The sequence below is a fragment of the Ovis aries genome, chromosome 2, assembly GCF_016772045.2.
Source record: "Ovis aries strain OAR_USU_Benz2616 breed Rambouillet chromosome 2, ARS-UI_Ramb_v3.0, whole genome shotgun sequence".
In the NCBI taxonomy this organism is placed as follows: domain Eukaryota; kingdom Metazoa; phylum Chordata; class Mammalia; order Artiodactyla; family Bovidae; genus Ovis; species Ovis aries.
This window is the reverse complement of record NC_056055.1, coordinates 43,317,049-43,342,344: the sequence shown is the minus strand read 5'-3', so window position 1 is coordinate 43,342,344 and position 25,296 is coordinate 43,317,049. Positions and strand designations below refer to the sequence as shown.

The 25,296-nt window shown below is 40.6% G+C and overlaps 1 protein-coding gene across 2 annotated transcripts in view; it reads left to right on the top strand.

Moving 5' to 3' along the window:
* Positions 1 to 7,048: 7,048 nt before the first annotated feature.
* Positions 7,049 to 25,296, top strand: part of PIWIL2 (piwi like RNA-mediated gene silencing 2) — a 67,083-nt gene continuing 48,835 nt past the window's right edge. Inside the window, exons 1-10 of one of the 2 annotated variants that reach the window (XM_027964350.3) lie at positions 7,049 to 7,197; positions 9,291 to 9,489; positions 11,215 to 11,302; positions 11,448 to 11,586; positions 12,086 to 12,280; positions 12,912 to 13,022; positions 15,102 to 15,219; positions 15,675 to 15,799; positions 16,651 to 16,731; positions 17,013 to 17,126. In XM_027964350.3, the coding sequence (XP_027820151.2) occupies positions 9,298 to 9,489; positions 11,215 to 11,302; positions 11,448 to 11,586; positions 12,086 to 12,280; positions 12,912 to 13,022; positions 15,102 to 15,219; positions 15,675 to 15,799; positions 16,651 to 16,731; positions 17,013 to 17,126 (1,163 nt within the window). In that variant the 5' untranslated portion in view covers positions 7,049 to 7,197; positions 9,291 to 9,297. Of the gene's footprint in view, positions 7,224 to 9,290; positions 9,490 to 11,214; positions 11,303 to 11,447; positions 11,587 to 12,085; positions 12,281 to 12,911; positions 13,023 to 15,101; positions 15,220 to 15,674; positions 15,800 to 16,650; positions 16,732 to 17,012; positions 17,127 to 25,296 lie in introns of both variants that reach the window. The other variant, XM_060409221.1, reaches the window with a different exon arrangement.

The window sequence follows — 25,296 nt, the reverse complement described above, 5'->3', positions numbered from 1 at the left end:
AAGAGGGACTAAAGAGCCTCTTGATGCAGGTGAAAGTGAAAAAGCTGGCTTACAATTCAACATTGAAAAAACTAATATCATGGCATCTGGTCCCATCATTTCATGGCAAATAGATGGGGAAAAAGTGGAAACAGTGACAGATTTTATTTTCTTGGGCTCCAAAATCACTATGGACAGTGACTGCAGCCACAAAATTAAAAGACACTTGCTTCTTGGAGGGAAAGCTATGGCAAACCTAAACAGTGTATTAAAAAGCAGAGACATCACTTTCCTGACAAAGGTGTATATAGTCAAAGCTATGATTTCTCCAGTAGTCATGTACGGATACAAGAGTTGGACTGAGCATAAAGAAGGCTGAGCACCAAAGGTTGATGCTTTTGAATTGTGGTGCTGGAGAAGACTCTTGAGAGTCCCTTGGACAGCAATGAGATCAAACCAGTCAGTCCTAAAGGAAATCAACTCTGAATATTCATTGGAAGGACTGATTCTGAAGTTGAATTTCCAATACTTTGGCCACCTGGTGTGAAGAGCCTACTCACTGGAAAATACCCTGACCCTGGGAGAGATTGAGGGCAGGAGGAAAAGAGGGGGACAGAGGATGTGATGGTAGGATGGCATCACTGACTCAATGGACATGAGTTTGAACAAACTCTGGGAGATATGAAGGACAGGGAAGCCTGGTGTGCTACAATTCACCGGGTTGCAGTCGGACACAACTTGGTGACTGAAAAACAACAACGGGGATACAAGCTGATAATGCCTAGCCTCAAGCTTGCCCTATGTATCTCCTGCTTTCTGCCCTGTTGCTTCTGCATTGATGCCAAGTCATGGAGCATGATGGTGCACTTAAAAAGTATAGGGATTAATACTCTTTGAGGTGAGACTTTGACCAAGGGAGAGGACAGTCAATGCATATCCAGCTCTTCCAGGTAACATCCTGTCAGGACTAGTAGTCTTTTTTTTTTTTTTTTTTTTTTGGCTGTGCTTGGTGTTCATTGCTGCACATGGGCTTTCTCTAGTTGTGGAGATCGGGGGCTACTTTTTTGTCCCAATGAGCTGGCTTCTCATTGCAGTGGCTTCTCTTGTTGTGAAGCACAGGTTCTAGGTGTGCAGGTCTAAGCAGTTGCAGCACGTGGGCTCAGTGGCTGCAGCTTACAAGGCTCTAGAGCTCAGGCTCAGTAGGTGCGGCACAGGGACTTAGTTGCTCTGAGGCCTGTAGGATCTTTCCAGACCAGGGATCGAACCAGTGTCCCTTGCATTGCAAGGTGGTTCTTAATAACTGGACTACCAGGGAAGTCCTCATGTTTTTTGTTTGTTTTTATAATTTTTCATTTGAGAATCTTTACTTTTAATTTGATCATTGTGTAATCCAGAATATTCTGTTTTTTGGTTGCATTGTTTACTCATAGTTTTAATTGCCAGAGTCTCATCTAGACATCACTTAAATGAAATACTGGTAAGACTTGAGGTCTGATTCATCCTAAGCCAATATCCTGTTCCAGCTATGAAGCTATGAAGAGGAAATAGCTTTGTCATGTAGGCTTGTGGTAGCAGTGGCAGCCCTGGTCGTAGCTGAATCACCTTTGGGCTTATTCTTCCCTTTTCTTAAGTAATTTGGAGTGTTGAACTGAACTCCTAATGTAGGGGCCCAAGGTTTAATCACTGGGCAGGAAACTAGATTCCACATGCTGCAACTACGGTTCTTCATTTCACAACTAAAGATCCTGTGTGCTAAAATGAAAACCCAGTGCAGCCAAATAAATAAATATATTTAAAAAAATACACAAAAATAAAACTTTGTTTCATCTAGTCAGATAGACAGTGAGAGTCTCCTGTATGACTCAGGGAACTCAAACAGGGACTCTGTGACAACCTAGAGGGGTGGGAATGAGATGGGAAGTGGGAGGGAGGCTCAAGAGGGAGAGGACATATGTATACCTATGGCTGATCCATTTTGATGTATGGCAGAAGCCAACCTAATATTGTAATTATTCTTCAATTTAAAAAAATTAAGAAGAAGAAAAAAAAAACCCTTTATTTCTTCCAGTCTCTGTTCCCATTGGTCCACACTGGCCATATCTCTCCTGGTATAATGCCATTTTTGCTCCAAGTTTCTGCTGAAATGGCTGATTAACTCCATAGTGAATCATGGATAATTTCCCAGTAGAGAAATTGTCTAGCCACATCCTTGGGTATTCTCTCCAGAACAAACTTTCTCACTTTTGCACCATAGATAGGCTATGTGTATGTTAGTCACTCAGTCATGTCCAACCCTTTACAACCCCATGGACTGTAGCCCACCAGGTTCCTCTGTCCATGGGATTCTCCAGGCAAGAATACTAGAGTGGGTTGCCATTTCCTTCTCCAGGGGATCTTCCCGACCCAGGGATCAAACCTGGGTCTCCTCCATTGTAGGCAGATTCTTTACCAACTGAGCCACCAGAAAATTTCCTAACTCTTCAAATTCTGGTTCTTTTTTGTTTAATCTTTCTTTCAATTTATCTTTTTCCTCTTGCATTTCGATCCCTGGGTTGGGAAGATCCTCTGGAGGAGGGCATGGCAACCCACTCCAGTATTCTTGCCTGGAGAATCCTATGTACAGAGGAGCCTGGCAGGCTACAGTCCATAGGGTTGCAAAGAATCGGGCACAACTGAAATGACTTAGCATGCATGCACTCCTTATCTAAACACCCAAGTTTGTTGCTTGTGAGTTCTACCTTCCACAAAGCACAAGCCTACAATTCAGCCAGTTCTTTGCCACTTTATAACAAGGATCACCTTTCGTCCAGTTTCCTGGACAAGGAATAATGTACTCCTCATTTCAGTCTGAAACCTTACCAGAAACACCTTTAATATCCATACTTGTACCAACAGTTTCTACAAGGGAATCTAGGGTTTTTCTAGCCTGTTTCTCATAAGTCTTCCAGTTACATCCATCACCCAGTTCCAAAACCACTTTCACATTTATATGTATTTGTTACATCAACACTCTGCATTTAGTTAGCATTCTCTAGTGAAACAGAAGTATTAGGATACATAGATATGTATATGAAGTCATATATACATGGCTTTATGCTAAGCATGGGCTTCCCAGGTGGTTCAGTGTTAAAGAACCTGCCTGCCGATGAAGATGTGGCTTTGATCACTAGTCCGGGAAGATCCCCTAGAGAAGGAAATGGCAACCCATTCCAGCATTCTTGCCTGGAAAATCCCATAGACGGAGGAGCCTAGCGGGCTACAGTCCATGGGGTTGCAAGGAGTCAGACACTACTTAATGGCCAAATAACAACAATAATACTAAGCAATTATAACATGTGATTATGGAAGTTGACAAATCCTGAAATCTTCAGTGGAGCTGCAAGAGAGCTGATGGTGGTGCTCCAGTCTGAAAGCTGGCAGGCTCAAGACCCAAGAAGAGTCAATGTTTTAGTTTGAGTCAAAAGGCAGAAAATGGCTCAGACCATAAGGAATCTGCCTGCAGTGCAGGAGATAGGGATTCGATCCCGAGGTCAAGAAAATCCCCTGGAGAAGGAAATGGCTACCCAGTCCCATACTCTAGCCTGGAGAATCCCCATGGACAGAGGAGCCTGAGGGCTACAGTCCATGGGGTCGCCAAGGGACACGACTGAACGACTAAGCACACACACAGGCAGGAAAGGGATGATGTTTCAGCTCAACTGAAATCAGGTGAGAAAAATTATCTCACTTCAAGCCTTCTTGTCCTAGTGAGGCTCTCAACTATTTGGATGAGACCATCCATGGTAGAGAAGGCAATCTGTTTTACCCAGTCTTCCATTCAAATGCTAATTTTATGCAGAACACCGTCCCTGAAGCACTCAGAATAATGTTGGACAAAGTATCTGGGTACCTCTGGCCAAGTCAAATTGATATGCAAAAGTAACCATCACAGGGAATTTCCTAGTGGACCAGGGTTTGATCCTTGGTCAAAAAAAAAAAAAAAAAAAAAGATTAAAAAGTAGCTGTCACAGTTATTATCTATGCTATTTATTATAGCCATTCTAGTGGATGTGAAATACTGTGTATATGTTTTCAGTTTGCATTCCTGTAATGTCTAGTGGTGTTAAGCATATTTTCATGAGCTTTTTACCCATTTGTATTTCTTTGGTGAAAGATCGATTCATATCTGTTGCCCATTTAAAAAAACTGGATTGTTTGTCTTCTTATTGAGCCCAATCTGTGTATTTAAAATTTAATTAAAAAAAATTCCAACAAACAAGCAAAACTCACCCATTTTATTGACCCTCATGTGGTTTGTAATTTAACTTTTTCTTGTGAGTTTCTGTGTGGGAACTTTAAGGGCCAGGGTAAGTGTGTATTTCTCCTGGGAGGATCTGTATTTACCTCTGCCTGGAACTCAAAGATGCTACAGATGTGGATCCAATTTCAATTAAGTCCTCCGTGTAGTTTCTAGGCCAAAGAGGTAATGTCATTTTCTGCCATTAATTTTGCTGTAGCTCTATGTGACTTTATTTTCTCAGCAACAAACCAGTATTTGTGGTCAGAATGGAAATATTTATTTATTGGGGACAATGGGCCAGAGTCTTTGATGTCACGACTGCCTGGAAAAATCTAGATTATATATAGTGACAGGACTGTCCTCATCCTGAATTTTAGAGTCTGGCAAGGCCAAGTGGATGGAACTTGGTGCTATGAAAATATCACATTATATCATCTGTAATTTAATTTTAAATGCTTTAAACAGTACAATATGTGTGTAGTATTTTAAATCAATATCCAAGGGATTGTTAATTAACAATTGAAGTGCCCTGTTGTGGAATATAAACTCCAGGAGAAGTTTATATTTTGAAAGCTTCCAAGCAGATGTCCACACTTTAGAGCTTCAACCATTTTTATTTCCAGTCAACACTAAAACTGCAGATTTTCCTTTGGTGAAATAACTAGTACTTGTTATGCATGGATTGGCTATAAATGTTGTATAGGATATTTCTATACCCTGCTGAAGCTGAAGCTCCAGTACTTTGGCCACTTGATGTGAACAGCCAACTCATTGGAAAATACCCTGATGCCGGTAAAGACTGAAGGCAGGAGGAGAAAGGGGCGGCTGGACACCACCACCACCACCACCACCACCACCAATATCTTGTCTACTTTTGCATGATACAATATAGAAATCTAGAGAATCCAATGTGTATATCCTTTGTAATGATGCTCTTTCAAAACTGACAGCTTCAGAAAATTGAGAATTGCTATTGCAAAAAGCTGCTGAGTCCTGTCCCTAAAATATTGTTTCTTAGGTATGGAACTATTTTTGAGTTGTTACTAAATGGGCATTCTGTTTGCATGGGCAACAGAATTCAGTATACATGTTATTATAACACTGTAATGTTGTAAAGTAGGAAGGTTGTGAGGTAGAATAACTTAAATATAACGTTAAACAAATTACATCTACAAAGAAGGAAGGGGTATCCTACCAATTAGATTTCTGCTTTGGAAAATCTCCTGCTCCAATAATTTTCAAACTCTATTCTGATTTGGGAAGGAGAGGAGAGTCCTTGAATGTAGGGATTAAAGCAAGGTATGAGATATCTGAGGCTTGGAAAAGCCTTCTCTAGCCCTAGCCCTATTCCATATACAGTAGTTGCATGTCTCTACAGCATCAGTCAAGGTCTCTGGAAGCTTGACCTCAACCACCTCAGAAAACTGGAGGTTGGAGAGGGGTGAAGTTATTTGCCAAAATAATTGAGGAGGGAGAGAAATTTTTATGTCTTTGGAAAATATACTGTAGCTGCAGAATTAACCACCAATGCTTTTACGTAATTTGAAGATAGCTCTTCTTGGCTCACAGATTCAGGTATCTATAAATAATAATAATAGACAACATTTATGGAAGGCAATCTTGTCTTGGTGCAAAGTATTTTACACACATGCATGTACATTTCCTAGGTGGCCCAGTAGTAAGGAATCCACCTGCCAATGCAGGAGATGCAAGAGATTCCAGTTCAATCTCTGGGTGGGAAAAATCCCCTGGAGTAGGAAATGGCAACCTCTTCCAGTATTCTTGCCTTGAAAATTCCACAGACAGAGGAGTCTGACAGGCTACAGTCCATGGGGTCACAAAGAGTTGGACACTACTGAGCATACACATGTAATTTCCATACAACCCTATGAATGGATGATTTTATTCCAGTTTTTTTTTCCAGTTTTATATATAAAAACAGTGGGGCACAGAGATCGCATAATTGTTTGACTGTAACTCAAGCTCATTTCTATGCACCACCATCCTCAATATCTTCTAAAGGGGAAAGCTATGCCTGTGCATGCTCAGCCACGTCAGACTCTTTGAGCTCCCATGGACTGTAGCCAGCCAGGCTCCTCTGTCCATGGGATTCTCCAGGCAAGAATATTGGAGTAGGTTGCCAATTCCTCCTTCAGGGGATCTTCCTGACCCAGGGAGCGAACCTGCGTGTCCTGTGTCGCCTGCACTGCCGGGGTGATTCTCTACAGCTTGAGCCATCGGGGAAGCCCCAATGGGAAGTTTGAAAGCGAAAGTCAAAGTAGCTGAGTCGTGTCCGATTCTTTGTGACTCCATGGACTGCCCACGGAATTCTCGTGGCCAGAATACTGGAGCAGGTAGCCGTTCCCTTCTCCAGATCTTGCCAACCCAGGGGTCGAGCCCAGGTCTCCTGCATTGCAGGTGGATTCTTTACCACCTGAGCCACGAGGGAAGCCCGAACGGGAAGGTTGAGGCAAGTCAATTTCTACATGAGCATGTAAGCTAACTCTCTTTAATGAGTTGCTCAGTAAGAGAGTCGGGATGTTGAAAGCGAAACATACTTCAACACTTAATTTCACTCCTAACTTTTGGACCCCCCCTCACTTCCCCCCGCTGACTTTGAGCACCTTTTCCGGGTGAACCTCGCCACCACGGCGTGAGACGGCTGGAATTGGAGAGGAAGGCTCTTTGCAGAAGAGCCAATGAGATGTCTGGTTCTTCTGAATGGCACGTCATTTGGCCAATGGGTTCAGTCCCTTAGGCCTCGCGAGAGGACGGGAACTCGAGGTCTGGAGCATGTGGGCTTTTGGTGTGGTAGGAACGTTGAGCACCGGCTTCTCCTGAGGCACAGCCAAGCTGCTCGGTGGAGTCCAGCTCCGGTGAGAGGACAGGACGCAGGTGTGGAAGACCAGGGAGGCAAAGGTCGCTCTGCTACAGGTCAGGTGCGCTCGAACTCAAGTTCTCGGTGGTAAGCTAGGGTCCCTGTGGCCCTCTCTCCCCGTCCCCGCCTTGGGAAAGCATGGAGTCTGTGGGCCCCTGGGTGGAGGCTGGGCCTGGGGTGGGGGCGGGAAGTCGTTATTTGAGGTTGGGGGTGTAAGAGGAAGGCAAGCCCTCGAAAATGTGGAACCGAGGAGGGAGGAGGCTCTTGGCAGGGAGGTGGTTGAATGCGTTGAGTGTTCCTTGGGCAGGAACAGTGGGCCAGACCGCTGGTGGAGTCTTGGTTTGGGGAATGATGCTTTCTCCAGGTGGAAGGAGCGTAGGGGCCCTTCCCTTCTGGTTACATCCCAGTCATAGACCCCAGTCTGGAGCCCGCACCTGGAGGAGTGCAGAACGTAGGCCTCGCCTGTCCTGGGACCTGTCTGTCCTGGGTTTCTTCTGGGTTGGCTCTTAGACTCAGTCAGCTATTTGTTAAATAATCAAAGGAGAAAATCCACAGTACGGGAGGGCTTTCTGGAGGAGGTGCTTGAATCTGTAGAAGTGATGGTGGAGGTGAGAGAGAGGTGAAGAAAGAAGAGGATTCCAGAAATCCTGTAATTGGTAGGTGTCACGGTGCCTCTCAGTGTGTACCAGTTAGACTACTAATTGCTCTGGTTTCTTCCAGTGGTGGTGGGAAGGTGTGAGCCAAGAGGTCAGGCTAACTGAAAAGGAGTTTGAACAATTACAGGGGAGAACCCTAGTAGCCTTTGAGGAGGAGGCATGCCTTTTTGTTTTAGTGTAAAAAATAATAGTTTGTATAAAACAGTTTTGCCAAATCCTGAACCACTTTCATCTGTAGAATTGACTTAGAAATTGTATGTCAGCCTTTTCTTTATGTGCATGACCTGATTTCTCAGTAATTTATAGTTAAGACAGGTTTGTGAAAATTAAAAAGAGGCTTACTTGTTAATTACAGAAGCTTCTTTGGGAATTGGGGTGAGTCAGGACAGTGAAAAGGAGCCCCTGAAAGAGTCCTGGGCCTTTGCTAGGGGTCCAGTGGTTAAGTCTTTATGCTTCCGCTTCAGGGGGCATAGGTTCGATTCCTAGCTGGGGAACTAAGATCCTATATGCCCTTAAAAGTGAAAGTTGCTCAGTCATGTTGGACTCTTTGTGACTCCATGGGCTATACATACAGTCCATGGAATTCTCCAGGCCAGAATACTGGAGTGGGTAGCAGTTCCCTTCTCCGGGGGGTCTTCCCAACCCAGGGATTGAACCCAGGTCTCCCAGATTGCAGGCGGATTCTTTACCAGCTGAGCTACCAAGGAAGCCTGGCATGGCCTTTTATAAAAAGAGAAGTCTTGAAGTCTCGATTATATAAAGTAATTTTGAAGAGGCTTGGTGAGTCTGAGACTTGAGGGCCGAGAAGAGCAGCATCCCTGGTCACCTTGAGGGCGGAGGCAGGTATTAAATGTCACCTGTGAGACTAAGCAGGAATCATAGGCTCAAATGAGGAAGGGTCTATATGCTGAAGACCTCATTTCTGATAGAGTTTGAGAAAAGAGCTCTGTTGAAAGGAATTGGATAAAGATTCAGAGAAGCATACTAAGGAATCAAGGAGGAGATGGAATAGTTTACTATGAAAATAGACTGGAAAAAAGATTAGGTCACTGGTAGAGATGCCCCAAATAAAGCAAAACATAAATATTTATTGACAGAAAATTTTTGTGATATGTTAACAATATACTTACTTATAAAGCAAAATCATGCTCATACATAAAAAATACTTTCTTCCCCAACTGGTAGTTAACTTGCAGGACTGAGTTCTCAAAGAAGCTTTTTGGGTAGAAAATATGAGTAAAATTAAGGAGAATTTGACCTTTAAGAGATTGCTGATTGAGAGTATTTAGAACATTCTGGGCTAAATAGAAACTTTTGAATATAATGTATTGTGAATATAATATAGGAGTATCATTGGTATGATCCAAAGTAGCTTTTTTTTCTTTTAGTGCTTTGTGAGTCTGTTGTGAAGGAAAAGGAAACCCTTTGGGAATCATTTAAACTATAAAATTATGGCAGGTAATTAACAAGGACAGATTGATACTCATGTTCTCTGCAGCCTTACAATGGATCCTGTCCGACCACGCTTCAGGGGCCTGTCTCCCGTGCACCCATCTCAGTCTGTGCGGATGCCAGGCTCTTGGCCACAAGCTCCAAAACCTTTGGACACAGCTCTGAGCAGGGCAGGACCTACAGGCAGGGGCCATGTGTTTGGAAAGCAGAAGGAGCCGAGTCCACAGAGTGGGCCAGTGCAAAAGGTAAGACCATATCTGTATACATAGTAGCAGCATGCAGCTTATCACTAGAATAAATAATGGGTTTCAAGGTACATAGGAAACTGGGAAGCCCTATATGAAAGCAGGGGTCATTTTTATTTCCCCCTTTAACAAGTAGTTTCATCTTCTAGGAATATATTTCAAGTTCTTGAATTGCAGGTCTAGAAAAAGTGCCTAATAATGAATGTTAGATGGACTTGGGTAAATGGTTTAGTTTCCTGGCTTCTAAAAGTATAAATATGTACATACATACATGAATGGTTTAGAGATACAGCCTTTAGTGTTTAGATTTTCACGACTCTGTGGTATTAGCAGCCACTGTTGCCGCTAAGGTCATAATTGTTAAGAATAGTTCCTTTCAGAAGGCTCTGTGCCCAAATTTTAAAGAAAAAAAATGATCTGTGGCTATTGTTACTGCTGTGTATATACTTACATGGATGTGCATTCTTAATCTCCTGATTATATAGTAATTGTTAGAATGGTTTTTGTCTGTAATTAACAAATTTCAAAGAATAGAGAGTTAGATATAGGAAGAACCTAATAATGCAGTTTGACCATGTTAAGTGGTGTTGGCCGTGTTAGATATAACGTTCTATAAAAAGAAACACTGATGACAGTAATCCTGTGTTTTCACTCAGATGGATTGCTTGAGTCTATATGTGGCAACTCTGATTGGTGTAACAGTAGTGAACTTCCAAGACTGCCACAGGAAAACAGTAACAAGTGTTGTTGAGGATTGTTTAAAAAAAAAAAAAACAAAAAAAACCCCCAAGACTTCTGATACCCTTAAATGACGTGTTTTGGGAAAATTTATTAGCTGGTATGCTTGTGCCCTCTTACATTAGGTGTACAGGAAATGAACTAGAAAAGTAGTTCTGTTGCATTTGGAATACTTACATTAAATCATGAACTATCAGTTCAGTTCAGTCGCTCAGTCCTGTCCAGCTCTTTGTGACCCTGTGGACTGCAGCACACCAGGCTTCCCTGTCCATCATGAACTGCTGGAGCTTACTCAAACTCTGTCCATCGAGTTGGTGATGCCATCCAACCATCTCTTCCTCTGTCATCCCCTTCTCCTCCTGGCTTCAGTCTTTCTCAGTGTCAGGGTCTTTTCTAATGAGTCCGTTCTTCACATCGGTTGGCCAAAGTATGCTGCTGCTGCTGCTGCTGCTGCTGCTAAGTCGCTTCAGTCGTGTCTGACTCTGTGCGACCCCATAGACGGCAGGCTCCCCTGTCCCTGGGATTCTCCAGGCAAGAAGTCTGGAGTGGGTTGCCGTTTCCTTCTCTAATGCATGAAAGTGTAAAGTGAAAGTGAAGTTGCTCAGTCGTGTCTGACTCTTAGTGACCACATGGACTGCAGCCTACCAGGCTCCTCCGCCCATGGGATTTTCCAGGCAAGAGTACTGGAGTGGGTTGCCATTTTGCCTTCTCTGAGTATGAACTATATTTATGCTTAAAAACCTAATCTGAACTATGTTTATAAAATCATGAACTATGTTTAAAAGCCTAAGATGACATAGTTATAAGTATTCTTCAAACCATAAGGATTTAAACAATTTTTATGAGGTATTTTTATCCTTTATTCTTGACATTTATAGAATTTAAGTGGATAATTTTTATTATTTACCAAGGTTTGAAGAAAATCAATAATATTTCTGGCCTTTTAAACTGTATCTTATAATAATATTATTCTTTGACTTTCTGTAGGAGTCTGTGGGTTTAGTCTCAATGTTCCGAGGGCTGGGCCTTGAAACAGCATCCCAGACCCCTCTGAAACGGGAGATGCCTCCTTTAGGTATGTGGAAAACTAACTTGAGAAAATGTGATGTTGTGTATCATTGCTTTGTTCTTAAATTAACACAGTTTACCTTCAAAAAAAATACTGTATTTTACAAAATATTCAGCTCACAGTTACAGCTGGGATCTGACTTTTCCTTTAGGTAGAGGCATTTTAGGTCTAGGCTTACCTACCAGTATGGCATGCAAGGTCAAAGAAGAACCCCATCCCACTTTTCTGGATCCTTCATTGTTGGCAGCTGGGGATAGCAAGATGGCAGAGGCCTCCGTTGGTTGGAATAGGTGGGTAAAGTTGCCTCCTTGGGTAGCTATCAAATTTAGATGAAATATCTCCAAGTCCAAAGAGAAACTCTAAAGTGGGTTATATTGTCTCACAAGGAAACAGTGCATGGTTTCATGATAAGAGTGGGCATTTTCCAAAAGTAGTCAGTAACTACTGACCCAGTCAGTCTTCGGACAAGGTAAAAGCAGTTTTCCACAGCACAGTTCACCACCCTGTTTGCCCTCTTAAGAAGTCATACTGATGGTGCTGATTCTTTATCCCAGGTGGGTCAGACTTCCACCTCAATTTCTGCTATGGAAGTTGGCCCTCAGAGTCCAAATTAATGGTAATTGATGAGTGAGTCTTGTTGGCATATTGGATTCAGAGAGAATCCCAATACTTGGGTCCCTTTTGCTGACACCTCCAGGGAAAGAATGAGATTTGAGCACTCATTTAGTTGGGAGCATAGATAGAAGCATGATTAAGAAAGTCCTGATTTGTCTCTTTTCAACGATTCAGGATGCTCAGAAGAGGGAATTTGGACACATCTTTGTCACCATTGGGAAGAGCAGCTGGTGGTTTAGGCAGAGGAATATACAAGACTCCTGGTGCTCTCAGCCTGCCTTATCAGGATCCTGCCCAGCTCTCACCTCTGCCCCAGGCCCCACTATACTCCCTTAATACCCCTCCACTTGGGACTGCAGAGCGCAAGAAGTAAGTTGGGAGTGCTGCCTTCCTGCTTGGGGATGATGTGGTGGAGGCCTTCTCATTGGATTGCACATTCTGTTCTCTCATAGGATTGCACACTGTTCTCTCATAGGATTGCACACCCTCTCCTGTTGTGTCTAAAGTCCTCCCTTGTGGTAGGCACCACAGGGTTGTTTTGTTTTTTGCCAGTGGGGAGAATGACAGAAAGTGGACAATTCCTGATGAGGTGAAATGGGGTTAGTCCTGATAATATATATCAATCAACTCATGACTTTGCATTTCCTTCCCAGTTCATACATAGATAATTCCTTGTCATGTTGTACATAAGGAAATTATCTGGGAAATACATTGCAGCTGTTCATTTTTCTCTATAGAACTAATTCTTATGTTCTTAGTTAGCTGGCCTAGTTATTCCAGGACAAATAGGGTGACCTTGCTGCTCTAATTAGAAATTGCAAGAATTCTCTTTCTTTCTTTCAAAGCTTCTTTTGTATGTCTTGAGGACCTATGTACCTATAAAATACTACTTCCCCCAATCTATCTGTCCTTCTTTCTTTGCTGCTTTGTATTTTTGTGGCATGGACTATTCGTCTTTGGTATCTGTGGGTGCCTTTATTTTTTTATTTTTATTTTCTAGAGAGCTTTTTGTGAAGCAAGGATCAAAGGGAACACCTCAATCTTTGGGATTGAACCTTATCAAAATACAGTGTCATAATGAAGCAGTTTATCAATATCATGTGACTTTCAGGTATTCAGAGCTTCCCCCCACCCTGTATTGTTTACTTCTTAGAGAATAGTAAAGAAATAATGCAATAGGAATAACTGAATTGTTTTTCTGTATAATTCTTGATGCATTTACCCCCCCTACAGAACTTCAAATACTCAAATCCTTGCAGTAAGTTTGACATTAACTTTTCTGTGTGTCTGTTTAGCTGTATTATCAATCCAGATTTTAACTTAATAGGCGCAATTTTATGCATGAGGTTAGAAGTGGACTTTCTTTGAAGTTCATGAAACTTAGGTTCAGGGCCTTTTACTTGCATGGTACTCAGTCGTATTGGACTCTTTGTGACCCTATGGACTGTAGGACTGTAGCCCACCAGGCTTCTCTGTCCATGGGATTTACCCAGCAAGAATACTGGTATGGTTGCCACGCTCTCCTCCAGGGGATCTTCCCAACCAACGATCGAACTTCTGTCTCTCAGGTCTCCTGCATTGGCAGGCATATTCTTTACCAGAGGCCCTACCTGGGAAGCCCCTTTACTTGCATAGACCCCTTCATAACCTTTTAACTTATCTTGTGTTTGTATTCCTTTTCCTTAATGTTATTAGGGAAAAAAATAGATTAAAAGAACAAAGGGGAGCGTGGGCCATGAGAAATAGCCAGTGAATTAACTACTTATTTTAAAACTTTGTAAGATGATTGAGAAATGAAATGCTGATTAGAGAGGGTAGCCGGGTTGCTTTAAATATTTCTGTGAGGTAAGAAACCAGAGCTGAGCATGTATGACGAGAGAAGGAGCCAAGAAACTGGGTGAAATTGAACTCAAAGGAGGAGAAGGTAGTAAGAATGGGCCTGTTCTGGAACGTAAGGAACAGAGATGGGTGTTAATGTGAAGAAAGTGGACTGACAGCTGTTCCTGAAACAGGAACTGGTGTGTGACTCCTCATGGATCTGTTCGTTGACCAGGCTGTGGAGACAACGTGGATTCTATACATTTTGAGATTGTAGTTGTGGACCTTTGAAGCTACAATGTGATGAGAATGCCAGGCCTTTGAGAGAATACCGAGAGGATGCACTACAGTGACTGGTCATCCTGTGGATTCCTTGACATGATAGGGCTCTAAAAAGACTAACTGAAAAGTTGTCTGGGGCATAATGCCTTGTGTATATTAATATATGATTTTTTTTGAAGAAGCGTTTTGAAATGTGATGTTAGCATGTGAGTGCTTAGTTTTGGCAATGACTGTACTGGATTACCACCTGAACTTTTTGTAGTTTTTATCTTTCTTCACATACTTGAACACGTTTGACCCTTTTTAGCCTTCAATTTGTTTACATTTCGAAGTTGTAGGATAAGGTTGTGCATTACTGTAATCTGATGGGAAAATCATTGTACAAAATAGCTGTTGGAATTTTTCAAAACTAAGATTTATGCCAATGAATTGATAAAAAGTTGAAATTGTTGAGTGAAAAATGGTTAGACTAAAATACTGTTTTTTAAAAATATATTTTTTAAAAAGTATGTATTTCTACAGATGTTGGATCAGGAATTAGCCGACTATGGCAAGACTGCCGGGGAAATCTGACCCACTGCCTATTTCTGTAATAAAGTGTTGCTAGAACATAGCCTTGCTTATTGGTTTACTTCACGTGGTCTATAAGGCTTTCGTGCTATGTTAGCAGAGATGAGTAGTTACAGAAGAAACCATATGGCCTGTAAAACCTTTCTGTAGAAGTTGTTTGGCCCTCTGGTCTAAACTCTCAAAGAATGTACCCCGACATGCTAAGGCAGTTATGTTTGAGTGAGGATTGTCTTTATTTTAAGTGGGTTTTGGGTCAGAGTTCTTTTTTTTTGGTGGGAATTTTTATTTATTTATTTATTTAATTAATTTATTTATTTTACGTTACAATATTGTATTGGTTTTGCCAAACATTGACTTGAATCCGCCATGTGTTCCCCATCCTTTTAATAAGATAGATATATTTTAATTATTTAGTATGACCACTAGATGGAGCAGTAGTCACAAGTGACTCTTTCTCTAACAAACCTACTGCCCTACTGTAAAGTCATACTGAAGTAAAATCCTCTTTATTATTTTCTAGCCCCGACGTGGAGTGCAAAAGCATGAGGTTTGGCATGTTGAAGGACCATCAAGCTGTCACCGGAAATGTCACTGCTTTTGATGGATCCATTCTCTATCTACCTGTTAGACTTCAGCAAGTGAGAACAAATAGGAAATGCATTTTGGGACGAAGCCAGAGTGGTGGGAAATCATAGTGTCCCTGAACATTTGAGTTGTACTTTCCTATTGTGAAAGTGAGGGCTGACTTCTCTACAATCAAGAAAATGCAAACTGAGAAACTTTTTATATATGAGTTCTTTCTGGTTCCTTCTTTCTTTAAGAGGAGTGGTTGGAAGCCTTTGACCTCAGTGACAAAGAATACTATAAGATTTCAAAATCATGAGGCTCTATTGCTAGTTCTCCATTGGGTGTCTCTTACCAAATCCTCTTGTAAATCCTGCTTGTCTTGCTGTGATTTGTCTAGTGTGGACAGTCAAAGTAACAGAAAAAAATAAAACATGATTAAGATATGTTAGTGTTCTAGAACACAAGTTGGATTAGATTAGGGCTTGGTAATGGCATTTCTTTTTACATACATGTGTTTATTTGTTAGGTTCTTGAGTTAAAGAGTCAAAGGAAAACTGACAGTGCTGAGATCACCATTAAGATTCAGTTGACAAAGATCCTGGAGCCCTGTTCTGATTTGTGCATTCCCTTCTACAATGTTGTATTCCGTCGGTGAGAAATGGCTGAAGTCTTATTTTCTTTAACCTCAGTCTTTGTAACAGAGCTCTTCAGGAGCCTTGGATGGTATTAAAACTACAGTGTATATATAGAGTTTGGAAATATTTAATAAATAAATGCATGACATTAAAGGCTAACTTATCTTGGGTGATTGGACAGATTTGGGTAAATGAAAGTAGGTCTGAAGTGGCTGGATAGAGGGAGATGGGTTCCTTTGATTCATTCAGGAACTTTAAAAGCAAATGTTGATGGTGTATATTTAATGATGTTGCATTCAACACCGTGATGGGTCTACATGAAGAGGTAGTATGTAAAAATTTTTGCTAGAATTTCTCTCGGTCCTTTGAAGGTTTGGATATAGACAGCTCATAATTTTTTATTTTTACTCTTCTGAAAACTCTCAAATTTTCATGCAACTGTTATTCCCAAACCAATTCTTTTATAAAACACAAAACCTGATTTCTACTTAGTAAGCTGAACTGCTAGGAACAAACATAACTTCCTGTGCCAGACTGATATTCACAAATTTAGAAATGGACTCTCTTGTACTATTTTTAGTTAATAGGGTAAAGTAATGTAAATTGAGCTTGGGAAGTCAACTTGATTTTTGGTTACCTAGTTAGGAGAAAAAGCTGTAATCATTTGCATATACAGTGAGATAAATGCTTTGGTAATTTTTATTTTCCTTTTGTTAAGAGTGTTCTGTACATAAATGCTATATTGTGTAAAAAGCATCAGCCTTTCTCCCCTTTTAGGCTTCCAAAGGAAAATGTAGCTAAGAGCACTTGAACTTATTTATTTTTAAATCTTCTACTAGAAAACTCATTCTTTGCTCTTTATTTCAGGGTAATGAAACTTTTAGATATGAAGCTTGTGGGAAGAAACTTCTATGACCCTACAAGTGCTATGGTACTGCAGCAGCACAGGTTGGTGGTGGTTTCTTCTTCCTTCAAAACGTTTTGAACGTTCTACAAAGAAAATTTTCATTGCAATCACTGTATCAGTTTTTTATGATAGCAGGTACAATTTGTGAGTTAATTAAGTGTTTTATTAAGTTCATAGTGATGCTGACTTCATTTGTTTCCTATTGCTTTCTCATTGTTATTGGGGAGCGGCAGTATCTGCCCAAAGTATTGCCTCAAATGAGGGCATGGAAATATCTGTGGTTCTTTTAGCATCCCGGGGTAAAGGCCGTCTGTGTCTTCAGATTGCAGATCTGGCCGGGCTATGCAGCTAGCATCCGGAGGACAGACGGAGGTCTTTTCCTGCTAGCGGATGTCTCCCATAAGGTCATTCGGAATGATTCTGTGCTGGACATCATGTGAGTGGATGGATGGGGGGAGTTTGCCTTTAACAAGTTAACAGTTTTCTGAGAAGTTCAGTAGTAGCTGCTAATAAATACACATTTAGCCAGTTGTTCTTTTTGGGTTTTAAATTGTAGAACAGATTAAAGATATTGAATGGATGTGCTCTTTCCTTGAGTCCTACCAAGATAGAAATCTGAATAGAGACCTGCTGTGCTTAGACTGAGGAGGAATGTATCTGAGTCTCTGGTTGAGAAGACTTGGTGTAATATACACACACCCTGAGTTTTTGTTTGAAAGTATTACTCTAGTAAATAGTTACTGTAGTAAATACAGATGTGTACAATTTATAATGGCTATATGAAATCTTATCTTATACATAAATCTGTGTGCATCTATAATTTTTTTTAATTTGGGTACCTAGAAGTGGAATTACTTAATGGAAAGGCCAAACACTTTAGACTTGAACTATTTACTATAATATATTTAAATACCTATTGATTGATTAGCCTCTAGAAAACTTACATTATTTTCTCACCAGCTATGTATAACTGCTAGGTTTATCAGGCTCATGAATCTTTGCTTATTAGATAAATTCATTCATTCCATCAACATGGATTTATAGAGCTCCAGTTTGTGCCAGAGTTTTGGGACTTTGCAAAGTCCCAAACAAAACAGAGATCCCTCCTCTTATGGAGTTTGCATTGTAGTCAGGTGAGATAAATAGTAAATAAAAAACATGATAAGTAAATTGTGTCGTGTACTAGAAATGATGCAAGCTGCAGAAGAAAAAATAGGTGGAACACAGGGTAGGAGAGATCAGGAGTCTGTGGGATGAGGTACATTGGGATGGAGAGCTGTCATTTTAAGTGGCATGTCAAGCTCAATTGAACCAACACTTGGAACAGGTGAGGGAGTTAACCAGGTGAACATACAGGCTAAGGGCATTCTTGTTAGAGGGACAGCTGAGGTACAGACTTAAGTTAGAAGTATGCCTGGCTCTTCAAGAAGCACCAGAGAAACCAGGTTGGCTAGAACCGAGCGAGTGAGGTGAGAGCAGTGGGAAGATGGAGTAGATGGAGGGACTGAGGATGTAGAGCTTGGTAAGTCTGTTGTGATTTTCACTTTTATTGTGGGCGAAACATAGGGCTTATAGCCAGGAGTGGCATGGTGTGACTTGAGTTGTGAAAGGATTCCTCTCCTTACTGCTTGGCGAATAGGCTTGGTGGGATGGGGTCAAAGTGGGGAACTAGCCAGAAAGCTCCTGTCCTAATCAGTGGGGAGGTGGGCGTGGCAGCGTGGTGGTAGCGAGCAGTGGCTGGCCCCTGGATAGGATCTGAAAGCGGCGTCCAGGCCATTTCCCAGCGGGATGTGGGCTGTGAGAGCAAGGGAGACAATGACTTGGATTTTCTTGAATGAATTTGTAATGGTTTATTCTGTCTCTTCTAGACTCTGTCTTCATGGTGGGGCCTATGTTTCTTTTTCTCACATGGCACACCCAGACTGAGTTTATTCCTAGACTGTAGTAAGTGTTTAGGGATGTTTGTTAAATAAAAATAGATGTCTTTGAATTCACTGTTTTTCTTTATGGTTTCTGTCTTTGTTTCTCTGCTTAGAAAGGTCCGAAAAAGTGAAAGTGTTAGTTGCTAAGTCATGTCCGACTCTTTGTAACTGCCTAGGCTATAGCCCACCAGGCTCTTCTGTCCATGGAATTCTCCAGGCAAGAATACTGGAGTGATTGCCATTTCCTTCTCCAGGGGATCTTCCTGACCCAGGGATGGAACCCAGGTCTACTACTTGCTCTATTTTTATTTCCAATGTTTTAAACCTTCTGGAACTTATCTTGGTATGATGTTAGGATTATCACAATTGTTTTGGTACTGTTACACGATATACTGAAAAACATTTTGTATTTTAAGTATTTCTATTGATGAATCAACTATCAGTGTTACTTTTTTTAAGGTATTACTTTTTTTTATCTTTAGTTTTTAGCAGTTTCGCTGTGGAGGTATACCTCATTTATTGTGCAATACATTATAGTATTCTACAAAATGAAAGTTTTGTGGCAATCCTTCATCAAAAAAGTATGGGCACCATGATTATATTTGTTATGATGATCTTTAGTGTTACTGTTACAGAAAGAGTACAACTTGCTGAAGGCTCAGATGATGGTTAGCATTTTTTAGCAATAGTCTTTTTTAATTAAGATGTGTCACATTTTTAGACATAATGCTGTTGCATACTTAATGGACTATACTATAGTATAAACTCAACTTTATTATGCACTGTGCTGTGCTCACTCAGTCATGTCTAACTCGCTGCTGCCCCTTGACTGGAGTCTGCCAGGCTCCTCTCCGTGGGATTTCTCAGGCAAGAATACTGGAATGGGTTGCCATTCGCTTCTCCAGGGGACCTTCCCTACCAGGGATTGAGCCTTCATATCCTGCATTGGCAGGCGGGTTCTTTACCACAGAGCTACCTGGGAAGTCCTTTATATGCATTGAGCTGTGCTGTGCTTAGTTGCTCATTCATGTCCGACTCTTTGCAACCCCATGGACTATCACTTCCAGGCTCCTCTGTCCATGGGGATTCTCCAGGCAAGAATACTGGAGTGGGTTGCTATTTCTTCCTCCAGGGAATCTTCCCAACCCAGGGATCGAACCCAGGTTTCCCACATTGCAAGTGGCTTCTTTACCGCCTGAGCCACCAGGGAAACCTTTTATGCACTAGGCAGCCAAAAATTTTGTGACTTGCTTTATTGTAGCCATCTTGAACTTAATCGCAGTGTCTCCAAGGAATACCTGTAATGTGTCTAGATGTGGTTTCCCAGTATTTCTACTGCTTAGCCCTCACCTGGAGTGTGGGCTGGATTTATTGACCTCCTGCTTTTTTTTTGCAATGCTGGATCTTGGTTGTGGTGTGTGAGCTCTTCATTGCGTTGCCTGGGCTTTCTCTAGTTGTGCAGGAGTGTCTCTGGTTGCAGTGCAGGGGTATTTGTTGTAGTGTGCGGGCTTCTCTTCTTGTGGCCTGCAGACTTAGCTTCTCGACATGTGGGATCTTAGTTCCCTGAACAGGGATTGAGCCTGTGTCCCATGCATTGAAAAGTGGATTCTCTACCACTGGACCACCAGGGAAGTCCCTGACTTATTTCTAATGAATGAAAAGTGGCAACAAACAGCCCAATCAAAAAAATGGGCAGAAGACCTAAATAGACATTTCTCCAAAGAAGGCATACGGATGGCCAACAGATACAAGAAAAGATGCTCAGAATCACTAATCATTAGAGAAACGCAATCAGAACTACAATGAAATATTGCCTCACTCTGGTCAGAGTGATCATCATCAAGAATTCTACAAATAATAAATGCTGGAAATGGTGTGGAGCAAAAGGCACCCTCCTGTACATTGTTGGTGGGATTTAGTGTAGCCACAATGGAGAGTATGGAGGTTCCTTAAAAAACTAAAAATAAAGCTATCATATGATCCAGCAATTCCATTCCTGGGCATACATCAAGAGAAAACTCTTTAATTTGAAACGACACATCTACTCCAGTGTTCATAGCAGCAGTGTTGACAGTAGACAACACACGGAAACAACTTAGATATCCATTGACAGATAAATGGATAAAGATGATACAGTATATGTATGTATACAATGGAGCGTTCAGTTCAGTCGCTCAGTCGTGTCCGACTCTTTGCCACCCCATGAATTGCAGCACGCCAGGCCTCCCTGTCCATCACCATCTCCCGGAGTTCACTCAGACTCATGTCCATCAAGTTAGTGATGCCATCCAGCCATCTCATCCTCGGTTGCCCCCTTCTCCTCCTGCCCCCAATCCCTCCCAGCATCAGGGTCTTTTCCAAAGAGTCAACTCTTTGCATGAGGTGGCCAAAGTACTGGAGTTTCAGCTTTAGCATCATTCCTTCCAAAGAAATCCCAGGGCTGATCTCCTTCAGAATGGACTGATTGGATCTCCTTGCAGTCCAAGGGACTCTCAAGAGTCTTCTCCAACACCACAGTTCAAAAGCATCAATTCTTTGGCACTCAGCTTTCTTCACAGTCCAACTCTCACATCCATACATGACCACTGGAAAAACCATAGCCTTGACTAGATGGACCTTAGTCGGCAAAGTAATGTCTCTGCTTTTGAATGTGCTATCTAGGTTGGTCATTACTCATCCATAAAAAAGAATGAAATAATGCCACTTGCAATGACATGGATGGACCTTGAGATTATCATATTAAATGGAATAAGTTAGAGAAAGACAAATACGTGGTGTGACTTACACGTGAAATATTAAAAAAAAAAGTTACAAATGAACTTACTTACAAACCAGAAATAGATTCATAGACATAGAAAACAAACTTACGGTAACCAAAGGGGAAAAGGGGGAAGGATAAATTAGGAGTTTAAAATTAACATATACATAATACTATTTACAAAATAAACAACAAAGATCTTCTGTATATCACAGGGAACTATATTCAATATCTTATAATAATTTATAATAGAAAAGAATCTGAAAAAGAGTACACATATATGTATAATTGAATCACTTTGCTATACACCTGAAACTAACAACATTGTAAATCAACTGTACTTCAGTGAAAAAAAGAGAATATGGCAGAAGGGATCAGATAGAATATCACTTTAAAAAAATTGAGATGTAGTTGACATATAATGTGTTTTAATTTCAAGTGTACTACATAATGATATATGTAAATATTGTGAAATGGTCACCACAGTAAGGTACTGAGTCTCGTTAGCGTCCGTTACCAGACAGTTGCAAGTTTTTTTCTTGTGGTGAAAACTTTTTAAGATTTGAAAGCAGCTTTAAAATACAGAGTACTATTATTAACTATAGTCACCATGTTGTATATTACATTCCTAGGACATATTTATTTTATAACTGGGAATTTGTATCTTTTGCCTGTCTTCACCCATTTCATCTATTTCCTGTCCCCTGCCTCTGGCAACCACCAGCCTGTTCTCTGTATGGATGAATTGAAGGTTTGGTTCCTTCCTTCCTCCCTCCCTCCTTTCCTTCCATTTCATACATACATGAAATCATATATTTGTATTTCTTTGTCTGATTTATTTCTCTTAGTGTCATACCCTCAAGGTCCATCCATGTTGTCCCAAATAGCAGGATTTCCTTCTTTATAGCTGAGTAATACTGCATTGTATGTTCACGTGTGTGTGTGTTTAAATAATATGGTTTCTTTTTCCATTCATCTGTTTGTGGACACTTAAGATGCTTCCACATCTTGGCTTTTGTAAATAATACTGCAGCAAACATGGGAGTGCATGTATCTTTTTTGAGTTGGTGTTTTTATCTCCTTCAGATAAATACCCAGAAGTGGAATTGCTGAATCGTATGGTGATTCTATTTTTAGTTTTTTGAGGAACCTCCACTGTTTTTCAGTGGCTGCACTAATTTACATTGCCTCCCAAGTGTATAAGGGTTCGCTTTTCACCACATCCTCACCAATACTCACTTCTCATATTTTTGATAATAGCCATTCTAACAGATGTGAAGTGATCTCATTGTGGTTTTGATTTGCATTTTCTTGATGAGTAATCGTGTGAGCACCTTTTCATGTACCTATTGACCATTTGTATGCTTTCTTTGGAAAAATAGCTCCTCAAATCCTTTGCCCATTCTTTAATTATACTGTTTTCTTTTTTGTTGTTGTTGAGTTGTATGAGTTTATTACATATTTTGGATATTAACTCCATATCAGGCATGTGACCTGCAAATATTCTCTCACATTCTATAAGTTGTCTTTTGATTTTGTTGATGGTTTCCTTTGCTGTGCAGAAGCTTTTTGGTTTGTTGTAGTCCCACTTGTTAATTTTGCCTTTGTTGCCTTTGCTTTTGATGTTAGTGGATGTCACTTCTGAGGTGAAATATAAAAAGACTATGGCATCTGTCTTGGGTACTCTCTCTTGCTGTCTTGGGTCACTTACCCTGGGGAAACCAGCTGCCAGGTTGTGGAGCAGCCCAGTGAAGTGAACTCAGAATCAGAGCCTTCTTTGGTTGAGCTTTGAGATGTCTGTAGCCCTGGTTGACACCTTGCTTGCAGCCTTGTGAAATACCCTGAACCAGAGACACTCAACTAAGCCACACCCAAATTACTGACCCTTTGAAACCATGAAGTAATAAATACATGTGATCCTTTTTAACAGATTTATTAAGACATGATTCATAAAATATTCAGTACCTATTTTAACTGTGGCTTAATAAGTCACATAGTTGTACATCCATCAGTACAATCAACTGTAGAACATTTTCATGGCCTCAGAAAGAAATCCTGCACCTCTTAGCTGTCACTTCTCAATTCCTTCATCTTCCCCCAGACCTCGGCAACCACTAATATACTTTGTATATCTATAGATTGACCTATTCTGGACATTTTATATAAATAGGGTCATGTAATATATGTGCAGTAATTTTTGACTTGGCATGTTTTTAAGGTTCATCCATGATGTGATATGTATCGGTACTTCATTCCTTTGCAGTGGCTGAATAATATTCCATTGAATTGATATATATCCTATTTTGTTTTATACATTCGTTCAGAGACAGACATTAGAGTTTTCGCTAGAGAACTATTGCAGATAACACTGCTATGAACATTCAGGCACAAGTGTTTCCTGTGGACTTATGTTTTAATTTTTTTTCTGTAAATACCTGTGAGTGGAACTGCTGGATCATATGTTAATTTTATGTTTCACCATTTGAGGAACTACTAGACTATTTTCCAAAAGTGACTACCGTTTTACATTCTCATCAGCAGTATGTGAGGGTTGTGATTTGTCCATATCCTCACCAACATGTATTATCTGTGTTTATGATTCTTATCATTCAAGTGGTTGGAAATGGTGTAGTTTTGATTTGCATTTCACTGATGATTAATGATATAGAAAATCTGTTTCTGTGCTTATTGGCCATATGTATATCTTCTTTGAAGAAACGTCTATTCAGATACTTTGCCTGCTTTTTAAATGGAATCATTTGTCTTTTTACTATGAAGTTGCAGATTTCTTTATATATTCAAGGTGCAAGTCTGTCAGATCCATGATTTGGAAATTTTTTTCTTATTCTGTAGGTTTTCTTTACTTTCTTGAAGTACAAAAGTCTTTGAAGCACAAAAGTTTTCAGTTTCATGAAGTCCAGTTTATCTGTTTTTCCTTTTGTTGCTTCTGTTCCTATATCATATAAAAATCCATTGCAAAAGTCTGAGGTCATGTAGATTTACCCCTCTGTTTTCTTCAAATAGTTTTATAGTTTTAGCTCTTACATTTAGGTTTTGAATAAAATTTTCAGTATGGTATGAGGTAGGTGTCCAACTTCATTCTTTTGCATGAAGATATCCAGTTATTTCAGTACCATTTATTTAAAAAACTGATCTTTCCTCCATTGAATGTTCTTGACATCCTTGTTTAAAATCAGTTCCACACATGGATTTATTTCTGGACTCTCAGTTCTGTACCATTGGTCTATGACTGTCTTTTTTTTTTTTTTAAATGACTGTCTTTAATTCAGTGCCACACTGTCTTATTACTGTAACTTTGTGTTAAGTCTTGAAATTGGGAAATGTGAGTCTTTTAACCTTGTTCTTTTTTAAGATTTCTTGTGATAGTTCTGGATCTCCTGCACTTCATATAAATTTTAGAATCAGCTTGTCAAATTCTACCAGTATATCAACTGGGATTCTGATAGAGATATGTTGAATCAGATTGATTTGAAGAGTATTACCATCTGAACAATATTGTCTTCTGATCTAGGAACACAAGAGCTTTTCCACTTAGTTAGATCTTTAATTTCTTTCAACAGTGTTTTGTAGTTTTCAGAGTGTAATCAGTTCAGTCGCTCAGTCATGTCCAACTCTTTTGCAACCCCATGAACTTCAGCACTCCAGGCCTCCCTGTCCATCACCAACTCCCCGAGTTTACCCAAACTCATGTCCATTGAGTCGCTGATGCCATCCAACCATCTCATCCTCTGTCATCCCCTTCTCCTCCTGCCTTCAATCTTTCCCAACATCAGGGTCTTTTCAAATGAGTCAGCTCTTCGCATCAGGTGGCCAAAGTATTGGAGTTTCAGCTTTAGCATCAGTCCTTCCAGTGAACACCAAGGACTAGTCTCCTTTAGGGTGGACTGGTTGGATCTCCTTGCAGT